This window comes from Micromys minutus, assembly GCF_963924665.1.
Source record: "Micromys minutus genome assembly, chromosome: 3".
Taxonomy (NCBI): Eukaryota; Metazoa; Chordata; class Mammalia; order Rodentia; family Muridae; genus Micromys; species Micromys minutus.
Window position 1 is genome coordinate 45416956 of NC_137972.1, and position 14862 is coordinate 45431817.

Below are 14862 nucleotides of genomic sequence, written 5' to 3' on the forward strand. Positions count from 1 at the left end.
GGCAAGAGCACGCTTGAAGCAAGGCAGAAAGTGAGGGGTACCAATCTCCAAATCTCAGATGCCAGAGGGAAGAGTCAAGACCTGGCACTTCCTAAGTGCGGGGTACAGGTTAGAGTGCTTTTCATCCATGGAACCGTCCCTGGGAGGAGCGCTAGGAGTCTCATTTTCCAGAGGCAGGAGCCGCGACACGAGGTTGGAGAGAAGGCATGTGGTCGCCTGGATCTGAACAGCAACTTCCCCCGGGAAACGCCCTATTTCGGCTGCGGGGGCCCGAGGCTGCGCCACACCCTCTCTAGAGTTCCCTCCCGCGTCCCGGCCCTGGAGGCTGCAGGTCTGGCAATTGCCAGGGAGGGCCGCTTGGGGAAGACCGCCACAAAGCCCCTCGTGGCAGAAGCGGCAGTGCGGGAGACGCGGGCCTCGAGGCGCAGCCCCCCGCGGCGCGCGCAAACTGCGCGGAACTACTTCAGCGGAGCCGCTGCGGGGCTAGAGTCCCAGCAGCGGCCGCACAGGGCTCCGCGACGAGTGGGGGCCGCCACAGTGCCACTGGGGCCCGCGGACACGGCCACGTGCTCCCCGCCGGGCTCGCACGCTCAGTCGCGCCGGGGCCGCGGGGGCCACCGGCAGGCACGCGCGCCCCCCGCGCGTACACACACTCCCGGGCACGCACGCCGGTCGCCCCGCCCCCCGCGGCGCCACGCCCTCCCGCGCGCCACGCCACGCCTCCGCGGCGCCGGTCGTCGCCCTCTTATTGGTCGCCCGGCGCATGACGCGCGGCGCCCGGCCCCGCCCCTCGTCAGTCACTCGGCGGAGGCGGCGCTGGCGGGGACTAGTCTCGTCCGGAGACTGGCGGCGGCGGCAGCGGCGGCGGCGGCGGCGGCGGCTGGAGCTCGAGCCCAGCGGCGGAGGGCGGGCGGGCGGCGCGGGAGGGCGGGGGCCGCTCCGCGACGCTGCGGACCGCGCTTCTCCTCTGAGCGGCGGCGCGCGCAGCTGTGGGGCGCCAGGGGCCAGCCCGTCCATGACCATGGGCGACAAGAAGAGCCCGACCAGGTACCTGCCGGGCGCCGAAGGGGCGGAAGGGGAGGGCGGCCGCGGCGGGCGGGGACACCGGCGACTAGGCCGGAGCGGCCGCGCGGGGGAGGCGCGCTAAGATGGAGACCCGGGGGCGGAGGGAGGCGGTGTCGCTCCGCTCGGGCCGGCGGCCGTGCGCGCCGCAGCCATGGCGGCTCCTCCTCAGCCGCCCTCCGCCGTCGCCGCTCCGCCCAGACAAAGGGAGATTTAACCAGGTGGGGCGGGCGGGAGGGCGCGAGCAGGGGCGGGCAGCGCGCGGCGCCGGCCCCCTCCGCGCCGCCGCCCGGCCGTCCCGGCTGCCCGCCGCCTTCGGGATCCGGCCCGCGGCCCGCGCCGCGCCCCCGCCGCCCCGCGCTCGCGCCCACGAGTCGGCCCGCTTCCTGCGCTCGGCGCGGCCCCGCGTGAGCCGCCGCCGCCGTAAGGCGCTCGGAGCCCGGGACCGGAGGGGGCGCCCGGCTCCGCGCTGCCCGTCGGCCTCTCGCCCCGGTGCCCGCCAGTGCGGTGGATGGGTGGTCGCCACGAGAAGTTTACAGCGTCGGATTCCTGTGAATTGACGACGGCTCACCAGCGTCTGTTTTCTCTTCTCTTCCCTCGGTTCTCCACTCCTTGGAAGGCCAAAAAGACAAGCGAAACCTGCCGCAGACGAAGGCTTTTGGGATTGTAGCGTCTGCACCTTTAGGAACAGCGCCGAAGCCTTTAAATGCAGCATCTGCGATGTGCGGAAAGGCACCTCCACCAGGTACTGGAAGACGAGTGCTAGCTTTTGTTGAAAGACTTGCTTTGGCTTTTTAAAATTTACTATGCGAAGGAGAGGGGAGTGAGCCGTACTTTCATTATTATTGGTCTCCCTCTTGCCAACTTGTTGATTACGACCCTTTTTAGCATTTGGGGATGGGCGATGTGGTTCGGGTTGTGTGCCTTTCAAGTTGCGTCCAGTGCCTCGTGCTAAAATAAGGGACTTATGGGAATGATTTTCCCCAGATTTTCGTCTTGCTTCAGATAGACACTGGGTTTATTTGACATTTGCATCTTTTGGCTTGTTGCTGTTGGTTCCCACAGGAGGGAGAGGAAGGGAATAGTGGTGGATTGTAGAACATTAAACGTTTTGGTATTTACCGAATGCAGAGTGGTTTTAATTTGTCCGAAATTAGTTTTTTTTCCCCCTGAGTTTAATGGTGGTATGGTAGTATGCAGTAAGACTGGGTTGTGCCTTTTGTCTGGGTTGCAAATATCTCTTTTTGCACTTGAAGGAAGATGCTTACACACTGGAGGGTTGGAAAAGTGTTGTGGGGCAAGGGACCTGCTGATGTGTCTTTTGTTACTAGCTGAAGCAGAATGGTGTGAGATGTTGAGGTGAATAGACTTGAAGTTTGTCTTAATGGCTTTGTGTTAAAACATTGAGAAGGATTTTTACATTTATTTGAGAGTGGTTAACTGCTAGTATTGTTAGCAAATGAGTTTTAATTATTTGTAGAGGTAACATTAAAACTTTGCAGCTGTCTTAAACTTCTATTTGGAATTTGTCTCTTGCTAAGAGTTGCATTTTATATATAGCGTTCTTGCTCCAATTTAAAGGGACTGTCTTTAGAGCACACATGAAAGTGAGAGCTTAGGACTCATCAGACCAGGTTGATGGCTAAATGTTTCATTACAGCAGGTGTTTGGCAGCATCTCTTAGTGACTAGTTCCACCTGGATGTTCTGAGCGAGGTGCCCTGTCTGGGTCTAGTCGCTTTACTTACATCTGGGATTAAGGAGGCTCAGCTGCAAGTCTAACTGGAATGAATTGCCCCAGTTACTGGGGAATTTTGTGAATTTCACTAACTTTAGAAATGAGACTTTAAATCAAAACTCAAGAACTGAAATTTTATTTCCCTGTAAGTAGTTTTTCTCTAAGGTAGCATCTCACTATATTTAGAGCGAATCTGGAACTGCAGTCCTGTTACCTCAGCCTCCTGGGTGCTGGGATGTAGATCAGCCTACTGCACCCAGCTAGTAGGATTTCTTTTAATATAAGTAAATTCATGTCAGTTTTTTTGTATCATTCTAGATAGATTTAGTTAAGTGGAAAACCCATTTCTTGGGATTTGTTCTGCTGTCTAAAATCGGAGATTCCATCACACAGCATGAAAGTTAGAAATGTATTTGCTACTTTAAATCAATAGCAACTGTATATTATTTATGAGTAATGTTTTTTTACATGTGGAATCCCGCTGAGGCCAGAGCTCTTTATTGTGGTTTTTGCCTTGAGTGTTAGTGTAGTTGATGTTCAAGGAAATGACCAGGAAACTAGTAAGAACTTGAGAACCTTGCTGGTGAAGAGAATCAGCCAGATTCAAAAGTTTATGTCTGATGTATTGCTGGGAATAATTATGTCATATTGAAGTGCTTTTCAACTTTTACTTTCATTGAAAAGTCTGATTCACCAACTTTTTGGAAGCATGTGAAAGGTGTTGATTTAAGATTTTGTTTAACATTTTCAGAGCCACCCACAAATGACCACACTGAAATTTTAAATGGATAAATTGGCAAGCTAGGATATTTGAGTCTGTCCATTCAGAAAAAAGAAGTACCATCGTTTAGGGCTTTCATACAGTTGAGTCCTTGAAAACAGTATGCAGGTGGGGTGCATGATATTCTTTCTGAACCAGTCTTGTTTGGATTTGGTTGTTGTTAATACTTTAGTGTTTTAGATCTGTTCAGAACTCTTCATTAAGTGGGATGCAAGTGACATTCTGTGTTCTGTGTAACTTGGTTTCATATGAAGAAGTAAATATGACCAGTGTTGATACGTTCCTAGCCAGTGCATTCTTTTACTTAATTTTTCTGGGCTATTGGCTATTATGGTATTTTCTCTTGAGCCTTTTAAAATTAAATTTACATTTATTTTGAATTTTTAAAAATGCTTTTTTTTCTTTCCACCTTTTTGTTTACATTACATCACATTACAAATCCCTCCTTGTTACCCCCTCCCCTTTTTCTAAGAAAGGGAAGACCACCCCCCTCTGTTACAACCCTCCCCCCAACAACACATCTAGTTAGGACTAAACACCTTCACTGAACCCTAACCAGGCAGTCCAGGTAGGGGACTGGATCTCATGGCAGACAACAGAGTCAGAGACAGCGCCCCTCCTCCAAATTGTTGTTAAGGGACCACATGACAATCAAGGTGGAAATGGGGGGGTGTTGGGTGGGGGGACTTAAATAGTTTTGTAACTCCAAAAGTTCAGAGGAACTTCTCTTGTGGCAGTGGAGAAGTTATTTATTTATTTATTTATTTTGGTCTATGGAAACTTCAAGCTAGCCTGATGGTTAGGGTTGGATGGTGGGTAATAGATGAAAATTGGCAATTTTGAAGTAGTGTGTTTGCTCTAAGCTAGTGTTTAAACAACCTTAACTGGTTGGCTGACCAGTAGTTATTGTAGAATTGTTGATTACTCATGCCTTTATTGCTGTTGGCATCAATCAGTCAATCTAGGAAAGCAGCATTAAATTAGTAATAGTCCAGTAGGACACAGCTATTTGCCCTTTGTGGATAGCTAGCATTGATGTTCTTCAATTTAAGTGGGAAAATACTGCCCACCATATAGAATTCCTAGGGTATGAAAGTTGCTACTGAAAGGGTGTTTGGGGGAGATGTTAAAAGGATGATAGAACATGTACTCAGGTAACTAATCCAAGCTCTAAAGAATGCCAAAGACTGGCTAGTTAGTAAGTCAATTAGAAGGAACCCTTCTCCCCATTTCTTTTGGAAAAGAAAAATAATTTCTACAAAATCTGCTGCTAGCTTTTTACTTCTATTAGGATGTACAGTAGTTTTAAATCTGCAGTTAGAACTGTGAATTATTTTAGAATAGGGACTTTGGAGTAGTACGGAACAGAGTGAAAAGGACAGTCAGAAAAGTCCCAAGGGAATAGGAGTAGCCAATTATCTAGTGGGATTGTCTGAGGGCAGAAGAGATCTTTATACATTTGTTCCTTCATTATTTATGAATGATCCTGCTGGGCTAGGGTGTGTATTTTAGAGATAATTACTATATATATATATATTTGGAGATAGGGTTCTGAATTGTCTGTCACTAGCTATATAGCTTAGCCTAACTTTGAACTCCTTGCTTGATCTCTTGCTAGTCTTGCTAGTTCTGTTATTATAGATCATGTACCATTAACTCTGGCCTTCTAGTCTGTTGTAATTTCTTTCCTACCTATATTTACCCATTCTCTAATCTTTAGCTGATTTAAAAAATTATTTTTATTTATGTGTTAGGTGTATATGTATGTGCAGGTGAGCAAAGGTATCAGATTCCCTGGAACAGCTGGAGCTACTGGTGACTGTTAGCTGCTGCCTGATTTAGATCCTGAGACTCCAACTCTGGTCCTCCTATAGATCTTCAAGTGTTCTTAACAACTGAGCCATCTCTTCAGCCTATCTTTTTTTTTTTTTTTTTTTAATTATTATTTTTTTAAGAGCTTTATTGGGGACTGGGGACATACTTTACATATCATACCATTGGGTCATCATGAGTGCAATTACCTGATTTTTCTTAGTCATTTGAAAGAGTACAGCTGTCAACACATTCCATTTAGCACATTGCCATAATACAAGATGATTTCCTTTGTCATTGATACATAAACCCTAAAGTAGTAATAGACTGCTGTTGCCTCCCTACCACAGTGTTACACTCAGCTTTGCAAGATGGAGAGAGGAGTTTTTCTATGTGCAAGCAGGTTGGTGGGAGAGAAACATCCCTTTTGTATTCCTTAATGAAGAGGGAAGGAAAAGTAAAGCATTATAAACGCATGAACTAATATAACTTTGTGCTACTGTTTTAAGTTGTTGGACAGAATAACTTCCTAAGCATGATGGTAAACGGATTTTGTGACCTTGTTTTTTCTGAGTGAAATGTTTTCTTTTAAAATAAAACTTACTGGAACACTGCTGTATGTATATTCTTGTTAGTGACTGTTCCTTTGCTAGTAGTGGTACATCTTTCCCTCCAGCTGTTACTTAAATCGCACTTACTTGAGAAATTAGAAATGCTTTGGATCAGTTACTATAGGTTTAGAAATTGGTTTTTGTTTTCAGATTTTCCTTTTATTAAAAACATTCTTATGTGTGCACACTCACTACATGTTATGTTGGGTTCTCCTTCTATCAATCCTGTCCTGGATATTCCTTTTATTTGTATGTCCCAGTCATCCTGATCTGCATATTTTATGTTGAATTGAAAGTCTTATTTAATCCCTGATTATTTAAATACTGCCACTGTGAAAGTTTATATTGTTTTTAGAACTTTGAGGACTGGAAAGAAGGAAAGTTTTTAGGCTGACTACTAAAGTTGTAGAGAAATAACTCTTTATAAAAAGATATTCAGGGTATTAAAATGGAATTCAGAGAAGTTGACTTAGTATAAAATTGTGTTTGTGATCTTTAGAGTTTTTCACTTTGTAACTTTGGACTTCCCTTCTAAAGATACCTTGACAACTCAGTCTCTGAAAAAAATCACTAATTACTACAGAAGCTTATTGGGAAAGCCACACTATAGTTATGATCCTTACTGGAACCCTTTAAAGGGCATCTTTCTGGTGGTTCATTTTAGACAGCAAGATTTACAGGCTTTTTTTAAACCCATATTTCCTGACAATCCACAATTGTGGTTTTGCACCTTGAGTCACATTGGCTTTATTGTAGTGTTTTTCTTTAATAAAAACACTCTGTAAAGTACATTAAGAAAATTTCCTGTGTTTGAGATCATCAAATCTTACCCAGCCTCTCAAGCTTATGTGCCTTTTGGAGCTGGGGGTTTACAAGGTCACTCTTAATGCAAGTTGAGTAATTACTTAGTTGTTATTGCATTGAACTTACTGTTTCATTGGTACTTGTCTGTATTGGTGTCCTTAAATAAAATGTTACTTGGGTAGTTGTGGCCATTTGGACAAGTTTTTATTGTGCACATAACTGTCTGGGTTCTGTGTGAATGAATAGTGATGCAAATACAGGCGAACTTTCCTCATTGAGCTTGAATTCCTATATAGAGGGAAGAAAAAATATATAAACAGAAAACTGAGATCATTTCAACTAGTGACACATGCCCTGAAGAGTGTGGTGATAGCATAGAGGAATGAGGGTTGGACTGGTAGAGGCTGCCCTACTCAGACAGACAGTGCTACTGTGTGCAGTTTTCCTGTTAGAAACAGTTTGCTGCTTGCTTTTGGAGTCAGAAGAGTGAGTTCTGCCAGTTTCTGTGTTTTAGCTTTTTTTTTTTTTTTTTATAGATTTATTATATATGTAAGTGCACTAGCTGTTTTTAGACACACCAGAAGAGGGCATCCGATCTCATTACAGATGGTTGTGAGCCACCATGTGGTTGCTGGGATTTGAACTCAGGACCATTGGAAGAGCAGTCAGTGCTCTTCACCGCTGAGTCATTTCTCCAGCCCGTTGTTTAGCCTTTTTAAGTTCAGATGTTTACATTGCTGGCTTTGGGGTTTTACTTATCAACTTTTCCCGTTGTATGTTATTTACTAAACACGGGCCAGTTAATACCTTGGGATCCCCCCTCCGATATTTTTTAATCACCAGGATAGGAAATACACCACTGCATCACTGTACATTAATTATGCTCTTCAGTATGTGCTGAAGAACTTCCAGGGCATAGAAGCCTTCCAGTTGCAGTAGCTTACCAAAACAACTGCCAGAACCAGTTCCTTTCCTAAGTTCTCAGAGTAATAAGGTTCTGGACTTGAGCTGATGACATTCTGATGACTTTCTCTGGCTTGTTGCTTTGTTTTGTGAGAGAAGTCTATTATCTTTACTCATTGGCATGTTGCTTTTTCACTATTTCACCAGGGCTAGCAGCTGCCTCAGACTACCCCCCCCCCCCCAAAGGATCTGTTATGCAGACCAGGATCTCTGAGATACTCAAAGCCTGGGAGGTAACTGAGTTGGTCAGCCCATTAACCCAAAGTTGCTACCAGCAAAGGGCAGGGGGCAGCTCTCCCGGTCTCATGTTCTCAGGGGTGGGCTCACTAGCACCCCTACCACCAGAGTCAGTGCTGCCTAGGCGATGGGCAGGGCTAGTTCTCCAGTTTTCTCATGACCTTAGGGCTGCAGGCATCAAGGGTCAAGGGGAAAGAGTCTAACTTTATGTGAATGGGATTTAAGGTGTGAAACATTTAGAGGTTGAGTCATCTCTCTTTGTTTGTTTAGCAGTTTTTTTTGTTTGTTTTTGAGCTGGATTCTTAACTAGTTAGGGTTGACTTGGTACGCAGTATGTAGCCCAGGCTAGCCTTGAACAGTTAGTTCTCTTGCCTTAGCTTCCCAAAACCTTCAGTCTTTGGCATGTGCTATTATACCTAGCCTGGCTCATCAGTCACTTCTATTTCAAGACATTGATTAATAAATAAATGGAGAGCTTCTCTTTTAAGAACTTGGATTGAAAAAGATTAGAGCATCATGTACCCAGTGATGGGAAAGGCCAAGTGAGGTAACTGTGACGATGAGCATGGTATGAAATCATAAGAGTGGATGATTGAAAGTGGAAACAGTCTCTTCCTTGAAGAGAACTCATCATTGGTTTTTTAATATAAGATTGGTTCATGCTGGGCTTGAACTTATCAACCTCCTTCCCTGGACTAATGGACCACAACTGGACTGTGCCAGCATACATTTTGTTTCTTTCACCTCTTTTTAAATCTTCAGGTGCTTAGGATAGGGTCTCAAGCCTGCTAGGCAGGTGCTCTGCAATTGAGCAACATCCCAGCCCATCATCTACACTCTACTTTGCTCCAAATGCTTTGAATTCTCAGAGACTATTATTTGTAGTCATAGTTATTGTCTTCTTCTTCTTCCTCCTCCTCCTCCTCCTCCTTCTCCTCCTCTTCTTCTTCTTCTTCTTCTTCTTCTTCTTCTTCTTCTTCTGCTTCTTCTTCTTCTTCTTCTTCTTATTATTATTATTATTATTATTACCACTTCATTGTCTCCATGCTTGTGTATGTATGAGAAATATACTTGTTTCTCCAGTTGAACAGCTTAAAGGCTGAGTTCTGAGAGGTTTCCTAAAGGTGTCACACAGGGGCTGGAGAGATGGCTCAGTGGTTAAGAACACTCACTGAATGTTCTTTCTTCCAGAGGTCCTAAGTTCAGTTCCCAGCAACCAACCACATGGTAACTCACACCTGTAATGGGATCCATTGTCAGATACAGTGTACTTACACACACACACACACACACACACATATATGTATATGTATACACACACACACACACACACACACACATAAAGGTGTCACACAGATCATCCACAAGTCCTTGTTCAAATTGTCTCCTGGTTTGCATTGCTTTTAGGAGGAAATAAAAATCTTGACTATCTCAAGGTTTTTTGGTCTGACCTTTTCCTAGGTCTGTCTTCAGAATTTCTGCAAGTAGCATGCAACTACTCCATCTGCCCTCTATACAGAATGTTTGTTCCAAACTGGCGTTTTCTGAGTGTGGACTCTGATGTCTTCTTACATCATCCATGTATTTATTCTTCGTCTATTTTTTTCTTTCCTTCTTTCTCTCTTTTTTTTGAAAACATTTTTTATTTTATATGCATTGGCAGTTTGCATGTATGTGAGTCTGTGTGAAGGATTCCCTGGAACTAGAGTTACAGACACTTGTAAGCTGCCATTTGGGTCCTGCTGAGCCATCTCTCCAGCCCTTTTCCCTCCCCTGTTTTTTGTTTGTTTGTTTGTTTTCAAGACGATTTTTTTTTTTTTTTTTTTTTTTTTTTTTTTTGTAGTTCTGGTTGTCCTGGACCAGTCTGGCCTTAAACATGGGAATTTACCTGCCTCTGACTCCAGAGTGCTGGGATTAAAGATGTGTGCCATTTCTGCCCCCCCCCCCTGTTTTCGTTTTAAGGGTTTTTTTCTTTTTTGTGTGTTCTGGCTGATGTGTTTGTCTTTCCAGGTGACCTTCCATGAAGCCTTTTTGCACCAGTTCTGTCAGGCATATATTACATTAACTGTGTTTTTATTTGATTGCCAGTGTGCCTTTTCATCTTGTTGGAGGACAGGGTGTTTTGTTTTTTAAATAGTTTTGTTTTCCTGTGTTAGTTTATTATAAGGGTTCACAGATGTTTGCTGTATAGAGTAAATAAGGATTTGGAGAAATATATAATTCTTTTGACTGTTAAGGTCCAAAAGCCATTACTTAATTTGTGCTAGAGCAACACCCCTGACCAGCCCCAGTTTTGAGTTCTTGTAAATGTTCTTTCACATATGAGGGCTTGTGTTGAATGTTACTGGGTTAGGTGAACATTGTCTTGCTGAAGTGTGCCCCTAAGAGTAATATTCTTTTTATTTTTTAAAAAGACCTATTTATTTATTTACTTACTTATTTATTATATATAAGTACACTGTAGCTATCCTCAGACACACTAGAAGAGGGCATCAGATCTCATTATAGATGGTTGTGAGCCACCATGTGGTTGCTGGGATTTGAACTCAGGACCTCTGGAAGAGCAGTCAGCGCTCTTAACCACTGAGCCGTGTCTCCAGCCCCCTGGTTTTGTTTTCTAAACAAATACTGAGGCTTAAATGTAAGATTCAAAAGTCCTGGAGGCAGAAAGTAGTGCATTTAAAATAGTTCTTGAGTGCTTTTTGAATTGTGGTGCTTTGTGTGGTACACTTGAATATCAGCTGTCAAAAGTATGATCTTAGTAGCCTGGTTGGTGGTTTTAGTGGCCTAAAGTCTTCGGGATGACTTGGAAATGGGGTGGGGGGGTTGATTGTCTGAGATAAACCAATTGTGAAGAGGCAGATTGCTTGTTGGAAGCCCTCTGGTTCTGCTGTTTTGTCTATAGCTTGATGTTATACCTCCTACATAGGGCAGGTAGTCTCCTCTTTGTTCCCTATTGTGTTGTAATTCATTGTATTCTGTTGTTCTTGACACATTCACTTCATTTGCTTAGCTATAATTTCATTCCATGCAGTGATAACACCATGGTGGCAAAGTTGAACCCAGTAAATTATAGCAGTTGTGGCTCTGCTATAGGGTTACTCAGAAATTTAGAGTTGGGATCAATCATAAGGCAAACAGGTGAAATTTTTAAAAAAAGATTTATTTTTATGTATGTGAGTACACCCATTATAGATGGTTGTGAGCCACCATGTGGTTGTGGGATTTGAACTGTGGAAGAGCTGCCAGTGCTCTTAACCGCTCAGCCATCTCTTCAGCCCAACAGGTGAAATTTTTAAGCAGGAGTTTGCTGCTTTCTCTTCCTCTTAGCCAGTTTACAATATCTGTTTTATCTTGTGGTTGGATGAGAAAAAGAAGACAGTGGAAGGTATATGGGGATATGTAAAAAAAAAATCAGAGTTAAACTTAATTTTTTTTTCTTTTTTACAATTAAGGATCTTGAAGCATAGTTAACATTTTAGTGGCCTTTGGAAGGACACGAGATTAAGGGAATGATAGTTTCCTCAACATGATGAATCTTAATGTGGTTAGTCATAGAGAGAAAACAAACTTGGTGACTGCTTTCTAAGAACAGCTCAGATGTTGCATGTAGGGTGTGAGGTTTGCTAGCTCTCATTTCTTTTACTATAATTGTTTGCTACCTCAGATACTAAAAGAATAGAATATGGCAAGAAGTCAAGACTCTTTGACTCAAGCAATCCAGAACCTTTTATTGGTCCACGTAGCCTGTAAGTAGAAGGGTGCCATTTAGATCGCAGGATTCAGATTTTTTGACCAATTCCTGAGTCATTGCTGTCAACACATGCGGTAATATGATTGGCCAAACATTATTAGGTGAATCAAACTTAGGTTCTTAGGAAAACCGTCTAATGTTCATCACAGCTGAGCCACTTCCACAGCCCATTAGTTTTTACTGTATGAGTAAAGAAAATGATAGTAAAGACTAACCAGGCATTGGTGGTACATGTCTTTAATCCTAGCACTTGGGAGACAGAGACAGGCTGATCTCTTGAGTCCCAGGATAGTCAGCCTCACAGAGAAACCTTGTCTCCCAGGGGTGGGTGGGGGGTCGGTCCTAGAACCTATTTAGAGACTGAACAAAAAATGGAAACAGCTTTTCATATTCGAGGGATTTAGTTATTGGACTACAAATACTTGTACATTCCCCTGGTGCTATGTAATATGTGGTTTTGTTAAGAGTGACAAAATGGGATATGTGGTAGTGTGGTGTATAGGAATGGGAAGGTTTCAACACTCTGATATAGCTCACTTTGCATGCATTTAAAAAAGGTGTTTTGCAAATTCCTTTCATGTTTACAAATCCCTTATTTGTAAGAGTAAAGTTGAAAATCTGCTTTGTTGTAGACTGTATTTTAGAAGAACTAATGATATTTTTATCAATACCATACTCAAATCTTCCACTGAAGAACCGGATTTGTGTAGGTTCATGGTTTTCAGACCTTAGACCGTGGGAACACCTGTAAGATTTGTTAAAACACATTACTGGATCTTAACTTCAAGAGTAGGACTATGCTGCTGGTCTGTGGAACTTATCTTGGAATTGCTGTTCACATTGGGGTTTCTTCAGCTTTTCCTACTTTGGACCTCAGAGCATAGAGAGGCATGTAAACTAGGCATGGAAATCAAATACTTCAGGATAATATAAGTTTATCTTAAAATTCTTGTATATTGATTTTACCATTTATTAGAGACAAGCTAATTTGCATACTAACTGGGTAGAAGTACTTAGTTTTATATATTTTAGCTTAATGTTGGATATGTAAAACAAAGCATTTTCAGTGTTTTTAAATTAAAATTCTGAGAATGCTGCATCACAAATGCATAGTACAGAATGGCAGAAAGATGTTTAGGGACTTCTCAAAAATTGTAAGGTCTTTCTTAATCCAAAGCCTTTCTTAAAAAATGAAATTCAAATTAACTCAGTTTTTGTTTTCCAAGGCAGGGTTTCTTTGTTTCCTGGAGACAAGGCTTGTCTTGATTGAACTCAGATCTTCATCTGCCTCTGCCTCCTGAGTGCTGGGACTAAAGGTGTGCCACCACTACCAGCTTTTTACCTTTTTACTCTATTTTGGGTCACAACTAAGTCTTTAAAATATTTTAAATTAAAAAGAAAAATAATTATGTGCATGTTTATGTGAGTGCAGGTACCACAGAAACCATGAGAGAAAGGGCATTGGATCTTCTGGACCTGGAGTGTATATGCTGCTCATTTTGTGGGTGCCATGAGCCAAACTCTGGTCCTCTACAAGAGCAGTGTGAACTCTTAACAATTGAGGGACCCAGTTTTTAAGTAAAACATTAGACACAATACAGAGAGATCCGCCTGCCTCTGCCTCAAGAGGTAGCATTCAAGGAAGACATGTGCCATCACTGCCTGACTGAAAACAGATTTTAAAAGATTTCGTACTGTGGAGGATCTGTTGATGTCCCGTGTTGTATTGTGTGTGTGTAAGCCTGTGTTAAGTGATATGGTAACAGGGATTGAGAGGCATGTTAACATTCCTAAGTAAAGCTTGGGGTGTGTATGCTGTGGCACAGTAATTAGTTACTCAAAACATACAAAGGGAAGGATTTATTTCTCAGCACAAAGAATTGTTATTTTAAAAGTTTGAATTGTTAGAGTAATTTGGTCATTTACACATTATATACATGTATAACATCATTATGCCTCGATTATGACAAGTCAAAATTTAAAAATTCAAAATTAATTTGAAAATTGTAAAGCATAAAAATGACATTGAACTCCTTAAGTATACCTATGCAAATGGCGTTTCACTGGTTCTGACACATTATAATTAAGGTTTGTATTACATAGAAGCTGAAAGGTGATTACAGGGACCACAGTATACTTGCAGTTTTCTGTGAGTCTGTAAATGAGTCTAGAAAATAAGCTTAGGAAAGAATATGTAAGGGGCAGGAGAGATGGGTTGGTGGTTAAGAGCAAAGACTGCGTTTGCAGAGGACCCAGGTTCAACATACTGGTAAACCATCTCTAACTTCAGTTCCAGGCATGTATGTGGTGCATAGTCAGTACATGCAGGTGGAATATGCACTTAAAAAAAACTATAAATTGTGATTTGACTGAAAGTACAACTACAGTTGCAAGCCACTGGACATAGCCTATTACTGATGGTATTCTGGATCAGGTTTTTGAATAGTGCTCTATACTTCCCACATCAGTTTTATATCTTTCCCCCTAATGTCAATAGTCAAAGCAGTTTTTGGGAAGCACCTGTTACTGGATTTCATGTTCAATAGAATAGAAAAGGTGATAATGAAATTAAATGGATCAATTAGTGTTTACAAAGTGTTTGTAAACTTCTTTACCCTGAATCTTTTAATCTATTTTTTTCTAGGGCTATTTCAATTCAAAGAGAGCAATATTATAATGTTCAGAATTCTGGAAGAAAGCCTAGTTGTAGAGCCTGTAATGTGTAGTTAACGCTGTATAGATTAAGAGATTTATTTTACTTATTCCTGTGTTTCTTTTTTGTATGTGTGTTTCTTATCCTTCTCATTCTAACTCCTTGAGAAATAAAACCTTTAAATCCAGACAGAATGTATAGTTTTTTCTGCCATGAAATCAGAACGGTTGTTCGTTGCTTGACTTAAAAAATTACATAGTTCCTAGAAAGAACTTTTCATGATGTTATTAAAATCACCAGCAAGAAGCAAGTTGTGAACTCTGTAAGTGGCCCAGTGGGAAGTACTTCTTGCCACCTGGCCAGAATCAGGCAGATATAAACTCAGGATCCTGTAAGTTCTGCCTTCATTGTGGGGCTCTGTTCATTCAGTTACTGAGAAAGTCAGGTA

General features: G+C 42.5%; 1 protein-coding gene across 1 annotated transcript in view; it reads left to right on the plus strand.

Annotated features, from left to right (window-relative positions):
* Positions 1–976: 976 nt before the first annotated feature.
* RYBP (RING1 and YY1 binding protein) overlaps positions 977–14862 on the plus strand; it is a 43559-nt gene continuing 29673 nt past the window's right edge. Inside the window, exons 1-2 of the mRNA XM_080914810.1 lie at positions 977–1047; positions 1682–1807. Coding sequence (XP_080770936.1) covers positions 1016–1047; positions 1682–1807 — 158 coding nt within the window. The 5' untranslated portion in view covers positions 977–1015. The remainder of the gene's footprint in view (positions 1048–1681; positions 1808–14862) is intronic.